Here is a 17,779-nt window from a genome sequence, read left to right on the forward strand (position 1 = left end):
ACTTTTGAACTACTCACCACGTTCACTCACCTAACTAATTAGTTGTAGTCATATTTCTATATATATGGCTAGGTAGTTCTATTTCTATATATACAAATAAAATCAAATGATCCCATGCCGTCCCTTATTCTCAACATCTCTCCAAAACAAAACATAATGCTCATGTTATTCTCAACATCTATCAACCTCAATTTCCCCCCAAGTTAAAAAAAACTAAGTTATTCTCATTCATTATTGTTATTTAATTTGCATGTTTGTTATTATCTATTCCAAATTTTTGGTGGTATTATATTTTAAGTTGTGTCAATTAATTACTTAGTCAATGGCATGTGGTTTTTAATTTTTCTATTTTTTATTTAGTCACTTACATGTGTGTTTATTGTCTCTTAATTCATTATTAAAGACTTTATATGTTTTCATCACATTTTGTTACATTTGTGTAATTATTATTTTATTGTTGGTTCACGCATATTCTATTTGGCATTTACACAAAGGGTTCCATATTTAAGGTAAGTTTACAAACTTATATTTATATTATTGTAATTTATACAACAACAAAAAAATTTGTGTGGACCCGTTCATGTGATCTAAGAACCAAATAATACTTGCATGTTAATTTTTTGAAGTAATTAAGTAATGTTGTATAATTATTCCCTAGGATAATTTTAATATTTTAATGTTATTTATTATTTTATTATCAAATTGGATTATTATTCATTAATATTAGGTTTTATTATTCCATATTATTTTTATAATTACTTAAATTCTTACAATCATTTTCTTTACTTCCTATTTAATTCTTCTGTGGAATAACTTTATTATTTAGGTTCTCTTATATAACCATCACTATTATATTTTTTGGCCAAACAATAATTGCCTAATTTCCATGAAAAATAAATATAGGTACGTTTAAGATGTCTAGTGGAGTTACTAAACGTGATCCAGCTTGGGAACATGGAGACCCAATAGACGGAAACAAACATGGCACAATTTGCAAATATTGTGGTCGGGTAATGAAGAGTGGCGGAGTGACACGACTTAAGTATCATCTTAGTGGATTAGATCCAGGAAATAATGTCCAACGATGCGATAATGTCCCCCCCATAAGTGAAGGCATTCATCACCACATTATTAAAAAATAAAAAACACCAAAAGGAAAAGAAAACACATGGAATGGAAAATATTCGAGCTGGGCTACGAGGAGAAGTCATTGGCGAAGCGGTTGACAGTGATGATGATGACGATGAGGACGAATGTGATGATGACATAGGACCTGAAGAACGACGCAATTTCAAATAAGCATTATGTGCCTCTAAACAGTCAGTATGGGAAAGAGAACACCTTCATAAAATTCCTAATAGAGCACAAGGTTCCGGGACAAGTGGTGGTGTACAAATGAGACAGGGAGCAAGTGTTAGAGAATCACAACCAACACCACCAATAGCCCCAAGTTTATATAAGTCATCCAAAGAACGTTAAAAGAGTGTTTGGAGTTATTTCACTGGAGGTAATGTGAAGGAGGGAATGGGGCGTCTAATTAGCAAGTTCTTTATCTATGAAAATGTCCATGCTGAGAAGGCATCATCACATCATTTCAAAAATATGGTATTGGGATGTCAACAGGCTGGTGTTGGAGTACAACTTCCCACTCCCTATGAGGTAAGAAAAAAATATTTGGAAATGGAGTATAAAAACATTGGCGAGTATGTTAACAAGTTGAGGTCAAAGTGGGAAACTAATTGTTGCACAATCATGTGTGACGGATGGACTGGCCCGACCAGATTGTCTATCATAAACTTCATGGTATACTCCAAGGGAAAGACAATTTTTTTGAAGTCTGCTGATGCTTCAGACCATATAAAGAACGACAAGTATATTTACAAATTATTGAGGGATGTAATCATGGTGGTGGGAGAGCATAATGTTGTCCAAGTCGTGACCGACAATGGTTCTGCATTTGTCAAAGCTGGAAAAAGTTAATGAAGCATCATAATGTGTTTTGGACATCATGTGCAGCACATTGTATTGATCTCATGTTTGAGGTAATGGGGAAGAGAGAGAATATTGCTAATGTCGTAAAAAGAACTAGAGCGATCACAAATTATATTTATAATCACAGTTGGTTGTTGGCAAAGATGCGTGAATTTTGAAAAGGAGAAATTATTCGTCCAGCTACCACTCGATTCGCCACCAACTATATTGCATTAGACAGCCTACTTAAAAAGAAAGCAGGGTTGAAGCAACTATTCACTAGTGACGATTGGGCTAACCACAATTTTAGCCGCTCAAATGTAGGTTGTATAGTGGAAAGTATAATGCTTGATCATGCTTTTTGGACTCAATCAAAACATATGTGCCAAGTGTTTGAACCTCTTTACAAAGTTTTACGGATCGTTGACACAGAAGTGTATCCTACTATGGGGGCAATATATGAGTTGATGCGTGTAGTGAAGGAGGACTTGGAAAGAAAACACGGTGCAAGGTGGGTCATAAAGATAATTGATGACTGATGGTATAAAACATTATACCACGATTTGCATGCAACATGTATAAATTATGTCATAAGTTGCAATTCATTTCTTTAGTTGCATAAGTATTATTTTTCTTATTAGAGTATGTGTTTCTTTGAATAGCATATTATTTAAATCCTCGATACCAATACAGACCCAGTGTTGGAGATGATGGTACCCTTATACATGCTGTACATAATGTATACTCTAAATTAGACCCTGCATCACCAGCAGTTGACAAATTTGGAAATGAGGTACACAATTACTTAAATTATAATAATTACATTGTTGAATTAAACTAACACGATTTATTGAATTCAGCTAACATGGTTTAAAGATGCAAGAAGAACTTTTGGAGAACCAACATCAGTTGTTGCTCGAACAAAAATGTCTCCTAGTGAGTGTAAACATATTTCACTATCAGTTTATAATAGAATTTGTTGGAGTTATTAGGCTTATCAACATTGTTTTTCATTATAGCTTAATGGTGGATCATGTATGAGACTGATGCACCAACTGTGAGAAAGTTAGCAATCAAAGTATTATCACAAACAACTTCCTCATCTGCTTGTGAAAGAAATTGGAGTACATTTGCACTCATACACACAAATTAAAGAAATAGGTTGGCTCATAGTAGGTTGGAAAAATTAGTTTTTTGCTACTACAACATGAAGCTTCAAATTCGAGATAAGGAAGCAGAAATAGATCATGTCGACCGTGGTGACCCACTAGATGTGTTTGATATTGTTGCTGAAGATGATGATACAGAGGGTAACCAACTTTATCAATGGATTAGACCTTTTCATTTAGATGATGATGAAGGCAACCCAGCTCTAAGAGTTACTGGAGAAGCACGTAATGAAGGGATAAATATAGAAAGAGTATTAGATGAGGAGGTAAGATCTAGCAGCGCTGACTCTTTGGAAGAACTTTTGCGCCCAAGACCAAGAAACACTGGAATTCCACCTTCTTCCAATCCTACACAACCACAAGATCCTGCTGATACTAATGATAACTCTAGTACAAAATCAGGAGACTCACCTACCACCGGAGGTAAGAATGATGAAGGATATAGTGGAGCTGGAGGTAGTGGTGGATATGAAAACTATGTTGGACCACCTTCCGAATTTATGAGCCCATTCACTGGTGAGACAAACTTCACGCATGTAACACAGGATGAGGACCATGGCAGTAGGCGGGCAGGACCAGTGCCATAGGGAAAAACTATACTCTTAAAGAAAGTGGCAAGAGAACTTGGTCAAGTCAAGAAGATGACTCGTTATCTATAAGTTCGGACTCTGTTGGAGTGGGAAGTAATAACTATGGTTATACTCATAACCAACCATTTCCCTACCCTTCATATCCCATTCCTGTTGGGATGGAATCGAGCAACTCATGGAAAGAATCTGAGACTCAATCTTCAAATGATTTTGCTTATGGACAACGTCAACCAATCTCGGATCCATATGGGTGGCATGTTAACAATTACAGGCAAAACTATTTTGTGGATTTATCATTTGATGACTACTCTTCACAATACACTTACTCTACACATAGAGATGATGAAGATAGTGAAAATTTTGAACCTCATAGGAACTCTATGTGGTACTAAGTCACTCATGTATCTTACCATGCAATGTATAAAGTGTAAAATATTGTACTAATTCATTATATATAAATGATTATGGTGTGTTTAAACGTTTTTCATTAATTACTACATATTTTCTACACTCACAATGTTTGTCAGCTCGCTATATCGTGCTACGGTGGTGGAGCGGGCCCGGTTTTCTTTCATTAATTACTACATATTTTCTACACTCACAATGTTCTCATAAACAAAACCGTGAGGGCGTAGTCGGGGCCCAAAACGGACAATATCGTGCTACGGTGGTGGAGCGGGCCCGGGATATGGTGGACCAGGGCCGGGATGTGACAATCCGTCTTTGACTCCTTGGTAAAGATATGTTAAATTCTTCCCCTTGAATGTTGTTGGGAACCGGCAACCAATCACTTGGGATGAAATGCAAGATATTCTAAGCCAACCAGTCGAACCTCCAGTTCTTGCTTACGTTTACCACTCACGTGTTTAATAGTTCATGCATGCATGTAACCAAGTTATATAATTGCAATGATAACTAAATAAGAGTTTCTTTTAAAGTGTTTCTCAAGAATAAAGATTATCAAAAGAAAATTTGCCTAAATTTAAATTCAGACTACAAATCGTTAAATTGTTAATTGCAAATTTTTTTTCTTTATAGATATACTGAAATTCTCATTATTAATAAGCAAAACTAATAAAAAGAGTTTGAAAATTTTGAGTGTTAATCAAAAAGACAAAAAGGTGTTGTAAGTGAATAGTACCAGAAGTGACTTTTTAGAGTAAAAATATCATTTTTCGTTAAGAGTGAATAGTATCGAAAATGTTTAGTTAAAACACCCTTACTAATACCATAAAAGCAATTCTCTAGTAACCAACACAAAGAATAATTATTGCGAGCATCTTGCAATGTCAAATACACCGTGAGGGATCCAAAGAATAAATATCGCCAATAACTTGCAATATTAAATGAATTGTGACCGCTGATTTACCAGTAACTTATCAATTCGTAATCGTCATGCCAAGAGTATCCTTTAATTACGAAAAAGGATCTTCGTCAGATTATTTTTTTAGGAATCTCGTAATTGTGTCATTTCATCGTACATTGTGTGATCAGATTCGTTAGGTACTATTTATATTTAATTTTAAATTTTAAACCTTAAATTATTTTTGACCGCACAATACACGATAACATATACGATTACAGGATTCCCATATCCCTAACAAAAAGATCTGGCGAGGATCCTTTTCCTTTAATTACAACTTCTGATATCAATAGCCGAGAGTTTCTCCTCTCACACCCAATCGTCGAACACATGGAGAGCAAAGATCAGAAGAAACTTCACATAGCCATGTTCCCATGGCTAGCGTACGGCCACCTAATGTCATATTTCGAGGTCTCCAAGTTCTTAGCTCAAAAGGGTCACCGAATCTCCTTCATCTCCACCCCCAAAAACATCACTCGTCTCCGATCCTCCTCCTTTTCCCCGCTCATCGATTTCGTCGAGCTTCCTCTCCCTACCGTCGACGGCTTACCGGAATCCGCTGAGTCCACCTCCGAGCTACCAATCAACAAAGTCCCTTACCTCAAAAAAGCGAACGACTTGCTCAAGCCTTCAGTCACCCATTTCATCGAACACTCGGGCGTCAACTGGATCGTCCACGACTTCAATTGCTACTGGGTTCCCCAAGTCGCCACTCAGCTTGGAGTCAACTCAGTCTACTTCAGTGTCACCAACGCCAATTCCTTGGCTTTCGGCGGTCCTCCGTCCGAGTTACTTGGCAATAAACGCAGGCGGCCGGAGGACTTTACAGTCGTCCCCGAGTGGGTCGACTATCCTTCCAACGTTGCTTTTAAGCTGCATGAGGTGGTGAGCCATTGGGATTGCATGGACGACGAGGTCTCCGATTTTCAGAGACTCGCGGGTTCGATTCAAGATTGTAATTTTGTGACCATGCGGAGCTGCACCGAGTTCGAATCTGACGCTGTGAGTCTGCTCAGGAAGATCTACGGCAAACCAGTTGTTCCACTCGGGCTGCTGCCGCCAGTCTCAGCGCCGCATCAGCACGGCGTCGCTGACGATCGAGGGGATGAGACGTGGGAAGTGCTGAGAGGTTGGCTCGAAAATAAGAAACCGAACTCGGTGGTTTACATCGCATTCGGCACTGAGGTGACTCCGGGTCTAGAGTTGATGCACGAGTTGGCACATGGGATAGAGAAATCCGGGTTGCCCTTTATCTGGGTGGTCAACAATCGCCCGTTAGTGGAGGGTGTGTTGGGGGCTGATATCATTCCACCCGGGTTTCAAACTCGAGTGGAGGATCGAGGCTTGGTCTGGAGGGGTTGGGCCCCACAACTTAAGATTCTAGCTCATGCATCGGTCGGAGGTTTCCTAACTCATTGCGGTTGGAGTTCAGTTGTTGAGGCACTACGATTTGGGCGGGTTTTGATTTTGTTTTCGGGTGCTTATTCAGACCAACCGCTGAACGCCAGACTAATGCATGATAAGCGGGTCGGGTTGGAGATACCGAGGGACGAGCAAGACGGATCGTTTACGAGTGAATCGGTGGCGGAGTTGATTAGGCGAGTGGTGGCGGAGAAAGAAGGTGAGTCAATAAGGTCAAATGCATGGGCCATGAAGGAGATCTTTGGCAACGTAGAGTTGAACAACAGGTGCTTGGACGAATTCACTCGAACCCTTGAAACCTGGCCCACTTCAACCTAATCAACTTTGCAGATTTTATGTTTTGGGGCCTCTATATTGGCATAATTAATTGGTATCTTGCTTTCTAGTTGTGTTTTTATTTCTACCGACAATAAAGTGGCATCGAATTGATAAAATAAAATCCTAGTAAGAGAACTCGAGGAAGCTGAATCTTTATCTATTTGTAGTTGTGGTTGATTTGAGGATTGTATTTTCTGAAAAGCATTACATTTGTGTTTATGTTAAAAGTATTTTCATTCTACTACTTTTTAATAATTCTGAGAATGAACGGTAAAGATTAGTCAAAAAGTCATACTCCTTGTAGGCTGGACTTTCAAAAACAACCCTGTTTTCATTATTAACATATTTGAAATTTTATTCTAAAAAATCGAGCATCGCAAATTGTATAAAAAATCATACTACTTGGTAGGCTAGAGTTTTGAAGAGAACCAAATTTCATTATTAACATATCAAAATTTTAATCTAAAAAATCGAACTCTAAATATTGTTTTTTAAGTTATACACCTTGGTAGGCTAGACTTCCGAAGAGAACCCGATTTCATTATTAACATATCGAAATTTCATTCTAAAAAATTGAACGTTAAAAATTGTTTTAAAAGTCATACTGCTTGGTAGGCTATACTTCCGAAAATAAAGAATTTTGTAGTGTTGAAACTTTTGGCAGGTTTTCTTTATAAGGCGTTTATTGTTGTAGTCCTATTAAATTAGGAATGTGATTGTGTAAATCTTATGATATCTGAGATATTCTTATGAGATTTTACCATATATCTTAGACTATATATTATCTTATTAGAGTTGTAATCCTATTGGAGTAAATAATTCTCTGTATGTCACCGCACCCTCTCTTTCTGTCCTTTATATCGTTCATTAAATTAAACTTATAACATTTATATAATTTTGTTGATCCTAAAAATTATCAAGCCTACGTGGCAGGCAAGCTGAATAACTAATGAGCTAATTACATCATTCGGTTGAGGAGGATTAGAGGCGATTGATGTTTTTGGGGGTGGAGATGGAGATTGGGCGACCCTTTTGAGCCAAGAACTTGGAGACCTCTAGATATTGCATTAGGTGGCCATAGGCTAGCCATGGGAACATGGCTATTTGAAGTTTCTTCTGATCTTTGCTCTCCATGTGTTCGACAATTGGGTGTGAGAGCAGAGATTCTCAGGCTTTTGATGTCAGAAATTGTAATTAAAGGGCAGTACTAGTAGTGGCATGGAAATTACGAATTGATAAGCTACTGGTAAATCAGCAGTCACAGTTCATTTGGCATTGTAAGTTCCTGGCAATAATTATTTTTTGGGTCTTCTTATTTTGGCATGTCGAGAATTGCTTTTAAGATATTAACAATGCGAACTTTGACATGTCTACAAAGAAATTTACGATAGACAGTTTAGCGATTTGTAGTCTTGATTTAAATTCACGTAATTTTTATTTTAATAATCTTCCTTCTTGTTCAATTAGTTTTTTTTTTTGTCAAACAATAGATTTTGTTAGATTAGCCACCGACGGAGTTTGAACTCACATCATCATGCAAGGGCTCAACATTTTTCCACCACTGTGGTAAAGGGCCACTTGCTTGTTCAATTAGTTTCATTCGTGAGAGAATTGATTTGGGATGTCTTAGTCTAAATTTGTTATTGAGTACGTTTGTTTGGGCTCTTACTTTTAACCCCATTTTTTCAACAAAAAAAAATGTAACTTTTGGCCAAGTTATTAGATTGCTTTATGGTGTGAGAGATTAATTAACATCTAAACACCTAAATTAATCAATCACGGTGCATGTGATTAATATTTGGAGGTTAGTTTAATGGTAAAAGGAAATATGAGACTAGTGTTCAGATGAGGGAAGATGAGTTAATATGATTAAGATTGTCTCGAGTTGGATTCCATTTTCTGTTGTAACCAAAATACGAAGTAAAATACAGAGCGAAAATTATTTTCTATACCAAGTTGTAAAGATCATTACAAGGAAATTCGAGAATTCTTCTATGATTATGACGTCCGCAAACGGACTTATCCAATATATCTCACAAGCCACTAAATTTTATTTAGCTTTAATATCAATTATTGACATACATGATTTGGGTAAACAATTATTGACATATTTTAGGTTTTCCTGTTTCGAATTGGATAATCTCTTACATTTTAGGATTTAAGTATCAAACTATGGTGTCAAACAATAGTGTGTGTATATATGCATGTATGTATCATCTTATATGATGTTGAGAGAGAGGTTTAAGGCAGAGCTGGCCCTAAGGGTGTGCAAAAGGTGTCACCGCAGAGGGCCCCTAAGTTTTCATTACATGTATACAGATGCATATAAATAGATTAGATGCAAAAGATAATCTTATCGGTGGTTCTAGCGCTAGCGGTTTAGCTCTTCCACTTTATGGCCCATGTGCTGGGTTTGAATCCCTTTGATATTGCTTTTCTAATTTTTTAGCTTTTGCAAATATGTAAACATAAAAGGAGATAACAAAAACGGATTCAACATGTATCGAACTTAGGACCTTTGAAGGTAAGGAAAAAACCCTGCCCAATCAAACAACTTATTTTTTTTACAGTAACTTGTAATATTTTACTTTTATAGATGAAAACATTGAAGAAAAAATAATAAAAAAATATAACATAAAAAAAAATAAAGGGCCTCCATCCAAGTTTGCATAGAGCCCCTAAATACTTAGAGTCCGCCCTAGATGGTAGGTGACAGATAGAGAGTGAGTGCACAGAGCTTCCAACATGAATTCATGCAAGAAAAGAACCACGTGTGCTAACTCTCTTAAGTCACCTTCTTTACAAACCTCTGTAATTATGTATCCAATCTATATGTATCAAATCATAGATGTAGCCACACATACATACTGAACTTAATGAAACAAGTACCTTCTTTGTCCTCTTCTCTTTGTAGCTAGGGTTAATTAAGGAAGTTGATTTGTGAAAAACATAGGGTTAGGAGGGTTAATTTATATAGGATCAGAAGCATCGATCCGTCTTTGACTCCTGGTAAAGATATGTTAAGAGCGCGTTTACTAATCCGTAATCAGATTAAGAAGAATTGGATTGAGGAGGAATTGGAATGAGGTGGAATCAAAATTAGATTTCTGTTGAAGTTGTTTACCAAAACTGTCTGGAATCGGAGTAGGAATGACATTGAAGTATACAAACTGTTTACTAATTCACATGAATCGGAATGATAACTAATGTGATTACTAAAGTACCCCTATTTTTACTAATTTATTTTATATGCTAATTATTTTTAGTAAAACTTTTATTCTTTTTTTTTTTTTTTTTTTTTGACTAGAGAGAATAATTTTTTTTCTTTTATATAACTTTTAAATTTTCCTAATTGCATAGATTACTGCAAATTTGATATGAAAGAATCAAGTTTTATTTGCTTCTAACCCTTAATCACCCTAAATCCTATTAGAAATACCTACATAAAGTAAACTAAAATAACATTTTACTTCCTTCTCTCTTCCCCCTTTCTTTCCGCATTCTTTTTCTGCAACCCTTTCCCCTTTCTTTCCCCAATACGCAATATAACATTTTACTTCCTTCTCTCTCTTCCCCCTTTCTTTCCCCATTCTTTTTCTGCAACCCTTTCTTTCCCCTTTCTTTCACCAGTACGCAGTATCCACACCCCACCATCCAATCTGAGGAGGAACTACGAAGCCACAACCCACCCCATCAACAAAAAAAAATCTAATTTTCAAGGTGAAAGTGATAAAAGTTCTTTCCTTCTCTTCTGTTTGAGTCTGCAAATCGCAATTTCCTTGAGGATTTGGGCGTTCGTTGTTCCAGATCATGTTCGTCGTTGTGCCGTCGTTTCAAACCCCGGTCGATCGTTGTTCCAAATCGCAGGCGTTCGTCATTCAGTGCTACTGCGTTTCAGATTGCAAAGGTGGGGTGGTATGTGCTGTGAGAGAAACAAATACAGAGGAGAGTGATTGATGAAGGTAGAAGTTGTTTTAGGAATATACTTGGGTATTTTGGGTAGAAAATTTTGATTCGTGATGGAGCTCTCTACCCGGAATTCAATTACCACCTCTATAGAGGGAATCCAAATCTGGAGAAATCCGGAATTGAACTCCTGAAATTGGCTGGACCCCACATAAAATCTGATTCCCTAGTTGCTAGTAAACTGCAGAATGCTTGGGGAGGAATTCAATTCCGTTTCTCCCCATTCCACTCCCGATTGGTAAACACACCATAAATTCTTCCCCTTGAATGCTGTTGGAAACCGGCAACCAATCACTTGCGCTGAAAACTGAAATGCAAGAGATTCTAGGCCAACCAGTCGAACCTTCAGTTCTTGCTTACGTCTACCACTCACGTGTTTAATAGTTCATGCATAACCAAGTTATATAATTGCAATGTTAACTAAATAAGAGTTGCTTTTAAAGTGTTTCTCAAGAAGAAAGATTATCAAAAGAAAAATTGCTTAAATTTAAATTAAGAATACAAATCGCTAAATTGTTAATTACAAATTTTTTTTCTTTATAGATATACCGAAATTCGTATTATTAATAAGGAAAATTAATGAAAAAAATTTAAAAACTTTGAAATTTAATCAAAATGATAAAAATGTGTTGTAAATGAATAGTACCATTAGTGATTTTTTAGAATAAAAATAAACAATACCGCAAATGTTCTATAAAACTCTCTTATTAATATCATAAAAGCAATTCTCTAGGACCAACACAAACAGACCCAAAGAATAATTATTACGAGCATCTTGCAATGTCAAGTACCTCGTGACGGATCCAAAAAATAAATATCGCCAGCAACTTGCAATATTAAATGTTATTAATTGAACTGTGACTGCTGATTTATTGCCCACAAAGTCAAGTACACCGTGAGGAGAGATTTTTTAATGTAACTGTCATATGAGATGGTATACCACGTGTTCCTATATAAATAGTGAGTTATGTGAATTAAAATATTAATAACTTAAAAATTAAATTTTTCTACTACTTACATAAAAATAAAATATGTTATGTATTATTCTTGTTCTACACCGTGAGGGACCCAAAGAATAAATATCGCCAGCAGCTTGCAATGTTCAATGAACCCTGACCGCTGATTTACCAGTACCTTATCCATTCGTAATCGTCATGCCCATGGCCCAATAGTACTCTTTAATTACAACTTCTGATATCAAAAGCCGAGAGTGTCTCCTCTCACACCCCAATCGTCGAACACATGGAGAGCAAACATCAGAATAAACTTCACATAGCCATGTTCCCATGGCTAGCCTACGGCCACCTAATGTCATTTCTCGAGGTCTCCAAGTTCTTAGCTCAAAAGGGTCATCGAATCTCCTTCATCTCCACCCCCAAAAACATCAATCGTCTCCGATCCTCCTCCTTTTCCCCGCTCATCGATTTCGTCGAGCTTCCTCTCCCTGCCGTCGACGGCTTACCGGAATCCGCCGAGTCCACCTCCGAGCTACCAATCAACAAAGTCCCATACCTTAAAAAAGCATACGACTTGCTCAAGCCTTCAGTCACCCATTTCATCGAACACTCGGGCGTCAACTGGATCGTCCACGACTTCATTTGCTACTGGGTTCCCCGAGTCGCCACTCAGCTCGGAGTCAACTCGGTCTACTTCAGCGTCACCAACGCCAATTCCTTGGTTTTCATCGGTTCTCCGTCCGAGTTACTCAGCAATAAACGCAGGCGGCCGGAGGACTTTACTGTCGTCCCCGAGTGGGTCGACTATCCTTCCAACGTTGCTTTTAAACTGCATGAGATGGTGACCCACTGGGATTGCATGGACGACGAGGTCTCCGATTTTCAGAGACTCGCAGGTGCGATTCAAGATTGTAATTTTGTGACTATGCGGAGCTGCACCGAGTTCGAATCTGACGCTGTAAGTCTGCTCAGGAAGATCTACGGCAAACCAGTTGTTCCACTCGGGCTGCTGCCGCCAGTCTCAGCGGCGCATCAGCACGGCGTCGCTGATGATCGAGGGGATGAGACGTGGGAAGTGCTGAGAGGTTGGCTCGAAAATAAGAAACCGAACTCGGTGGTTTACATCGCATTCGGCACTGAGGTGACTCCGAGTCTAGAGTTGATGCACGAGTTGGCACATGGGATAGAGAAATCCGGGTTGCCCTTTATTTGGGTGGTCAACAATCGCCCGTTAGTGGAGGGCGTGTTGGGGGCTGATATCATTCCACCCGGGTTTCAAACTCGAGTGGAGGATCGAGGCTTGGTCTGGAGGGGTTGGGCCCCACAACTTAAGATTCTAGCTCATGCATCGATCGGAGGTTTCCTAACTCATTGCGGTTGGAGTTCAGTTGTTGAGGCACTACGGTTTGGGCGGGTTTTGATTTTGTTTTCGGGTGCTTATTCAGACCAACCGCTAAACGCAAGACTAATGCATGATAAGCGGGTCGGGTTGGAGATACCGAGGGACGAGCGAGACGGATCGTTTACGAGTGACTCGGTGGCGGAGTTGATTAGGCGAGTGATGGTGGAGAAAGAAGGTGAGTCAATAAGGTCAAATGCATGGGCCATGAAGGAGATCTTTGGCAACGTAGAGTTGAACAACAGGTGCTTGGACGAATTCACTCGAACCCTTGAAACCTGGCCCACTTCAACCTAATCAACTTTGCAGATTTTATGTTTTGGGGCCTCTATATTGGCATAATTAATTGGTATCTTGCTTTCTAGTTGTGTTTTTATTTCTACCGACAATAAAGTGGCATCGAATTGATAAAATAAAATCCTAGTAAGAGAACTCGAGGAAGCTGAATCTTTATCTATTTGTAGTTGTGGTTGATTTGAGGATTGTATTTTCTGAAAAGCATTACGTTTGTGTTTATGTTAAAAGTGTTTTTATTCTACTTTTTTTTAATGATTTTGAGAATGAACGGTAAATATTAGTCAAAAAGTCATACTCTTTGTAAGTTGGTGTTGATCTTAAAAACTACTAAATCTATGTGGCGTGCAGGTCGAGTAACTAATAAGCTAACTACGTCGTTTAGTTGTTTGCGGGGCATGCCAATTGGTCAGCCGAGCTTGGTTGAGGAGTAAAATATGTTGATGTTGCGTTGGATGCACTGCTAACTTCTGAATCTCGCGACTGCGGCCGATGAAGGAACACATCTCGACCTTCGGGTTTTAGAGCCTGAAGACAAAGCTGCTAGTTCTACGAAGTTCAATATCAAATTCGGTTTTCAATGTGCCAAATGTAGTAACTTGTAACACCTCAATTTGTCGAGAAGACTAATAAGATGACCTCTGCCGATAAGGATTCAAAAATTCTTCTTAACCGAGACTTAGATAGATAACCAGTCGGCCCCGTCGCAGTGCTGTTTATCCAAACTGAAGGTGCTCCGCGGTCGGCTGATTCTACAGCAACAGTGCTGTTTATCCAAACTGAAGATGTTCCGGTTGCCTTCACAGTGCTGTTTAACCAAATTGAAGATGTGTTGGCGAAAAAGAAAATAAAAATCTCAAGGTTGTTAAGAGGTTTCGAGTAGAGCGAGGGTTTGCGTATGGCAGTTTATGTGTTGAGTTGGAGGTCTTTTTCCCATTGTCATTGCATCTGTATTTATAGGACTGATGTACTTGCTTGGCATGACTAGATAATTGCGTAAAGTCCGACTGCAACTCTAAACAACTGATTCGCGACATAGATGCTAAAGCCTATCTTCAAATGGTTGATTCCTCAAAGATAATAAAAATCAATCCTGACTTATCCCATCATAATTAAAAGCCTAGCTAGGCTAGGCTTGCTTTTCTTGCCATATGCAGGTTACGACAGCCATCAATAAAAAAAATATATATATAATCATATATATATATAATTATATAATTATATAACAGGCAACCTTTCACACGGCATGCACAGACCAAACCCATCATCAATTCAATTCATCTGACAACATCTATAAATAACCCAGCCTACTTCGGTCTCCTATCTCACCATTATCCAAGCCTTGCAAATCCCATGCTATGCCACGTGATAAGAATCCAAGTCGAGTTGCTCTAACCCACACGGTACACTGCTAACAAATCCAAATTAAATCGGACTTTTCCACCTGCATCTCCGTTGGAATATAATTCGAATCCTATTTATCTGGTTTAAGAAGATGCAGATAATTCGTATTAAAAGATTATTATGATAAAACCATAATATTATCCTTTAACAAAAATATCTTCACTTTTCCATCCGACGGTTGAGAACTATGCTTACTCAACGGCCTTGATTACAAGGACTGATGGTGTAAATTTGGGTCCAAACAGCTGGACTTTCAAAAACAACCCCGATTTCATTATTAACATATTTGAAATTTTATTCTAAAAAATCGAATGTCGAAAATTGTTTAAAAAGTCATACTACTTGGTACGTAGGTTAGAGTTCCGAAGAGAACCAAATTTTATTATTAACATATCAAAATTTTATTCTAAAAAATCGAACGCAAAATATTGTTTTAAAAGTTATACACCTTGGTAGGCTAGACTTCCAAAGAGAACCCGATTTCATTATTAATATATTGAAATTTTATTCTAAAAAATTTGAACGTGTTGCAGTCCTATTAGATTAAGAATGTGATTGTGTAAATCCTAATGTATCTAGGAGCATCTTGTATATTCCCTTCAGTAGTTTAATTCTTATCAGTGTTGTAATCCTGATAGGGTAAGGATTTAACCTTATCTACTACTATAAATAAATGAAGTGAAATAACACACCTTAGAATTATATCTCTCTCTTCTTATACAGTTCAGTCAAATAGGCCTATAACATAACACTGATAAAAACTATAATCTATTATAAGTTCAACATTTTATATGATTAATTTAGACTAAAATAGAAAACTTATTTAAATTTAAAAATAAGGGATTGCCACTTAGTACTATAGTCTAGTGGTATTCATCTTCACTTGTAAATGAGAGGTCTTAAGTTCGATTATCGTTAAAGACAAATTTGAATCATATTATTGTTAGCCTATTATGATACTAAGTCTACATTTTTTTAATGTATATAATATCGTTTGTTAAAAAAAAATTAAATAATGATGGAAAAAAGATATCAGACATAATTAAAAGTGGTAAAGTGGACTGTCAATTAGGAATTTAGAATTAAAATTGATAAATTGACTCCCTTTAAAGTCGGACACTTTTGTTTTTTTGATAAAAATTGGTGAGGCTTTCAGCCTCCTACGTGCTTTGGGATGAAGTCATCTAACTGTATATCAAAGCACTCATTTTTATTTAAATGACTTGGCCTAGACGCACCCTTTCATTGAAGTCTTCTTTTCCTCTTGACTTGGCCAAAATACACCGTTTCATCTCAAGAAAATGTTTGGTCTTCTTCTCTTTCTGGTTTAAGACTTTGCAGAATACCAGAACAGTGCAGTGCCGCTGCTCCTCCTCCACCACATATCCAAATTTGGGTCGTCCTCGAAGGTCCTCACAACCACTTATTCAAGTTTTCGGATGGTTTCAAGACTACCCAGGTTCTTTAATAAATCTACCCATGCCTATATATAGACAAATTTTTCAGTGTATCCGGTTTAAGATAATACATCACGTGGTGTCATAATATGAGTAAAGTGATATTAGAAAATAAATCCTAAAGTGGAATATATCTGTCATGTTGTCCACTTATATGATTACATGTTGTAGTGTATCATCTTGTATTCCAAGCACACATGAAACTTCTCATATATATGCATATACATATATACCCTTTAAGGGAAAGGATCTTCATTTTTTCCACATCGAACGTCAACAAAATGAACCGTTTGTTGTGTAATTCTTGATTCATAGACCATCCTTACAAATTCATTTCAATATGAAACTATCTGTCCATTTTATTGTTACGATAAAATTTTAATATTTCTTTTTAACACCAAAACTGATGAGGCTAACAAAGGTTGAATGGGTCAAGTGCTACCTTTAATGGATTTAGGCTTTGAATACAAATAGGAATAGGCACAGGATCTAAGTGTACCCATGAAAATTGGGCTACATCAACTGAGTCTCTTTTATAAATGGAGAATAAAGTTACAAATAGCGTTCGGCTGGATGTATTATAATTTCTCTCTCAATTCGTCTGACCCCCTCTAAGAAGTACTCATTCTCTTTATAAAGGCCCTTTTCCCGAGTCTTCAGCTTCTAGACTTAAGTATATCACTTCCTTTGTATTTAATGTGCCGAACGCACATATAGACATAAGTTAATGGTCTTTTCATTATTTGGCTGACACGTGGCAACGGGTTGACACTTGTGCAAGTCCATTCGTGTCCTTTCTTGGGACAATGTAGCCGAGCACCTTACTTGGGCCTGGAGTTTATGGGGACTCATATCCTAGTGGCCCTTCTGTCAGCCTTTATGTCCCTTTGTTGGCCTTTATCTTTTCGTCTAGTTGTCTCGTGGCTCAGAATTGACATATAAGTAAGCCTACTCTTTTTGCTCCCAGGCTCTCGTGCCTTAAGGTATCGTTTGGTACGCAGACGGGATGGAACGAGATAGAACAGGACGGGACGGAATAGGACGGAACGGATGATGTAAATATTGAAAAAGATAAGGAGAAATTTTGTCATAAAATGTTATAAATTTGTGTTCCACAGATGTGGAACGGGTCGTTCTAGGGGAAAGAGGTGGAACAAAAAATCAGTCAAATTTCGTCCCATGGGACAACCCGTTCCACAGTTTTTAGGCGCACCAAACGTGGGACGGAACGGCTCGTCCCGTCCCACGTACCAAACAGTACCTAAAGTTGTCAATGGCCCATCTTGCAATCTTGTGCTTGGAAAACACTTTATGGTGCTTGACTTGATTGTTGATTGACTTGATTGCTAATTGGATCCTTGGAGGTCATGGGCTCCTTAAAGTGCTCGGCTTCATCTTCCCATGCTGATTAGACTTTAACTTTCCTTTGGGCTCGTGTTCTTTTAGGTTTATGTTACCTTTAGGCCTATC

General features: G+C 37.7%; 2 protein-coding genes and 1 long non-coding RNA gene across 9 annotated transcripts in view; 2 read left to right on the forward strand and 1 right to left on the reverse strand.

The window, feature by feature from the left end:
• Positions 1 to 17,779, forward strand: part of LOC126606028 (UDP-glycosyltransferase 91C1-like) — a 101,460-nt gene that overhangs the window by 49,220 nt on the left and 34,461 nt on the right. Inside the window, exons 1-2 of one of the 7 annotated variants that reach the window (XM_050273513.1) lie at positions 5,424 to 6,222; positions 12,841 to 13,345. The exons of 4 other annotated variants lie outside the window; for them this stretch is intronic. In XM_050273513.1, coding sequence (XP_050129470.1) covers positions 5,424 to 6,222; positions 12,841 to 13,345 — 1,304 coding nt within the window. Of the gene's footprint in view, positions 1 to 5,423; positions 6,728 to 12,311; positions 13,693 to 17,779 lie in introns of those variants that run through there. 2 more of the 7 variants (XM_050273498.1, XM_050273518.1) reach the window with 2 other exon arrangements.
• Positions 130 to 4,181, forward strand: LOC126606139 (uncharacterized). The gene is made up of 2 exons (XM_050273537.1): positions 130 to 509; positions 904 to 4,181. Exon 2 carries the CDS (start codon positions 3,179 to 3,181, stop codon positions 3,725 to 3,727), a length of 549 nt encoding a protein of 182 aa, XP_050129494.1. The 5' UTR covers positions 130 to 509; positions 904 to 3,178; the 3' UTR covers positions 3,728 to 4,181.
• LOC126606155 (uncharacterized) lies at positions 5,226 to 12,297 on the reverse strand. The gene is made up of 2 exons (XR_007617146.1): positions 12,105 to 12,297; positions 5,226 to 5,486 (listed from the first exon to the last, which is right to left on the reverse strand). It is a non-coding gene; the product is annotated as an uncharacterized LOC126606155 (long non-coding RNA).

This window comes from Malus sylvestris, chromosome 2, assembly GCF_916048215.2.
Source record: "Malus sylvestris chromosome 2, drMalSylv7.2, whole genome shotgun sequence".
NCBI lineage: Eukaryota > Viridiplantae > Streptophyta > Magnoliopsida > Rosales > Rosaceae > Malus > Malus sylvestris.

Excerpts from the sequence above, each read along its gene's own strand:
- LOC126606139 (XM_050273537.1), top strand. The coding sequence starts at position 3,179 with ATGAAGCTTCAAATTCGAGATAAGGAAGCAGAAATAGATCATGTCGAC.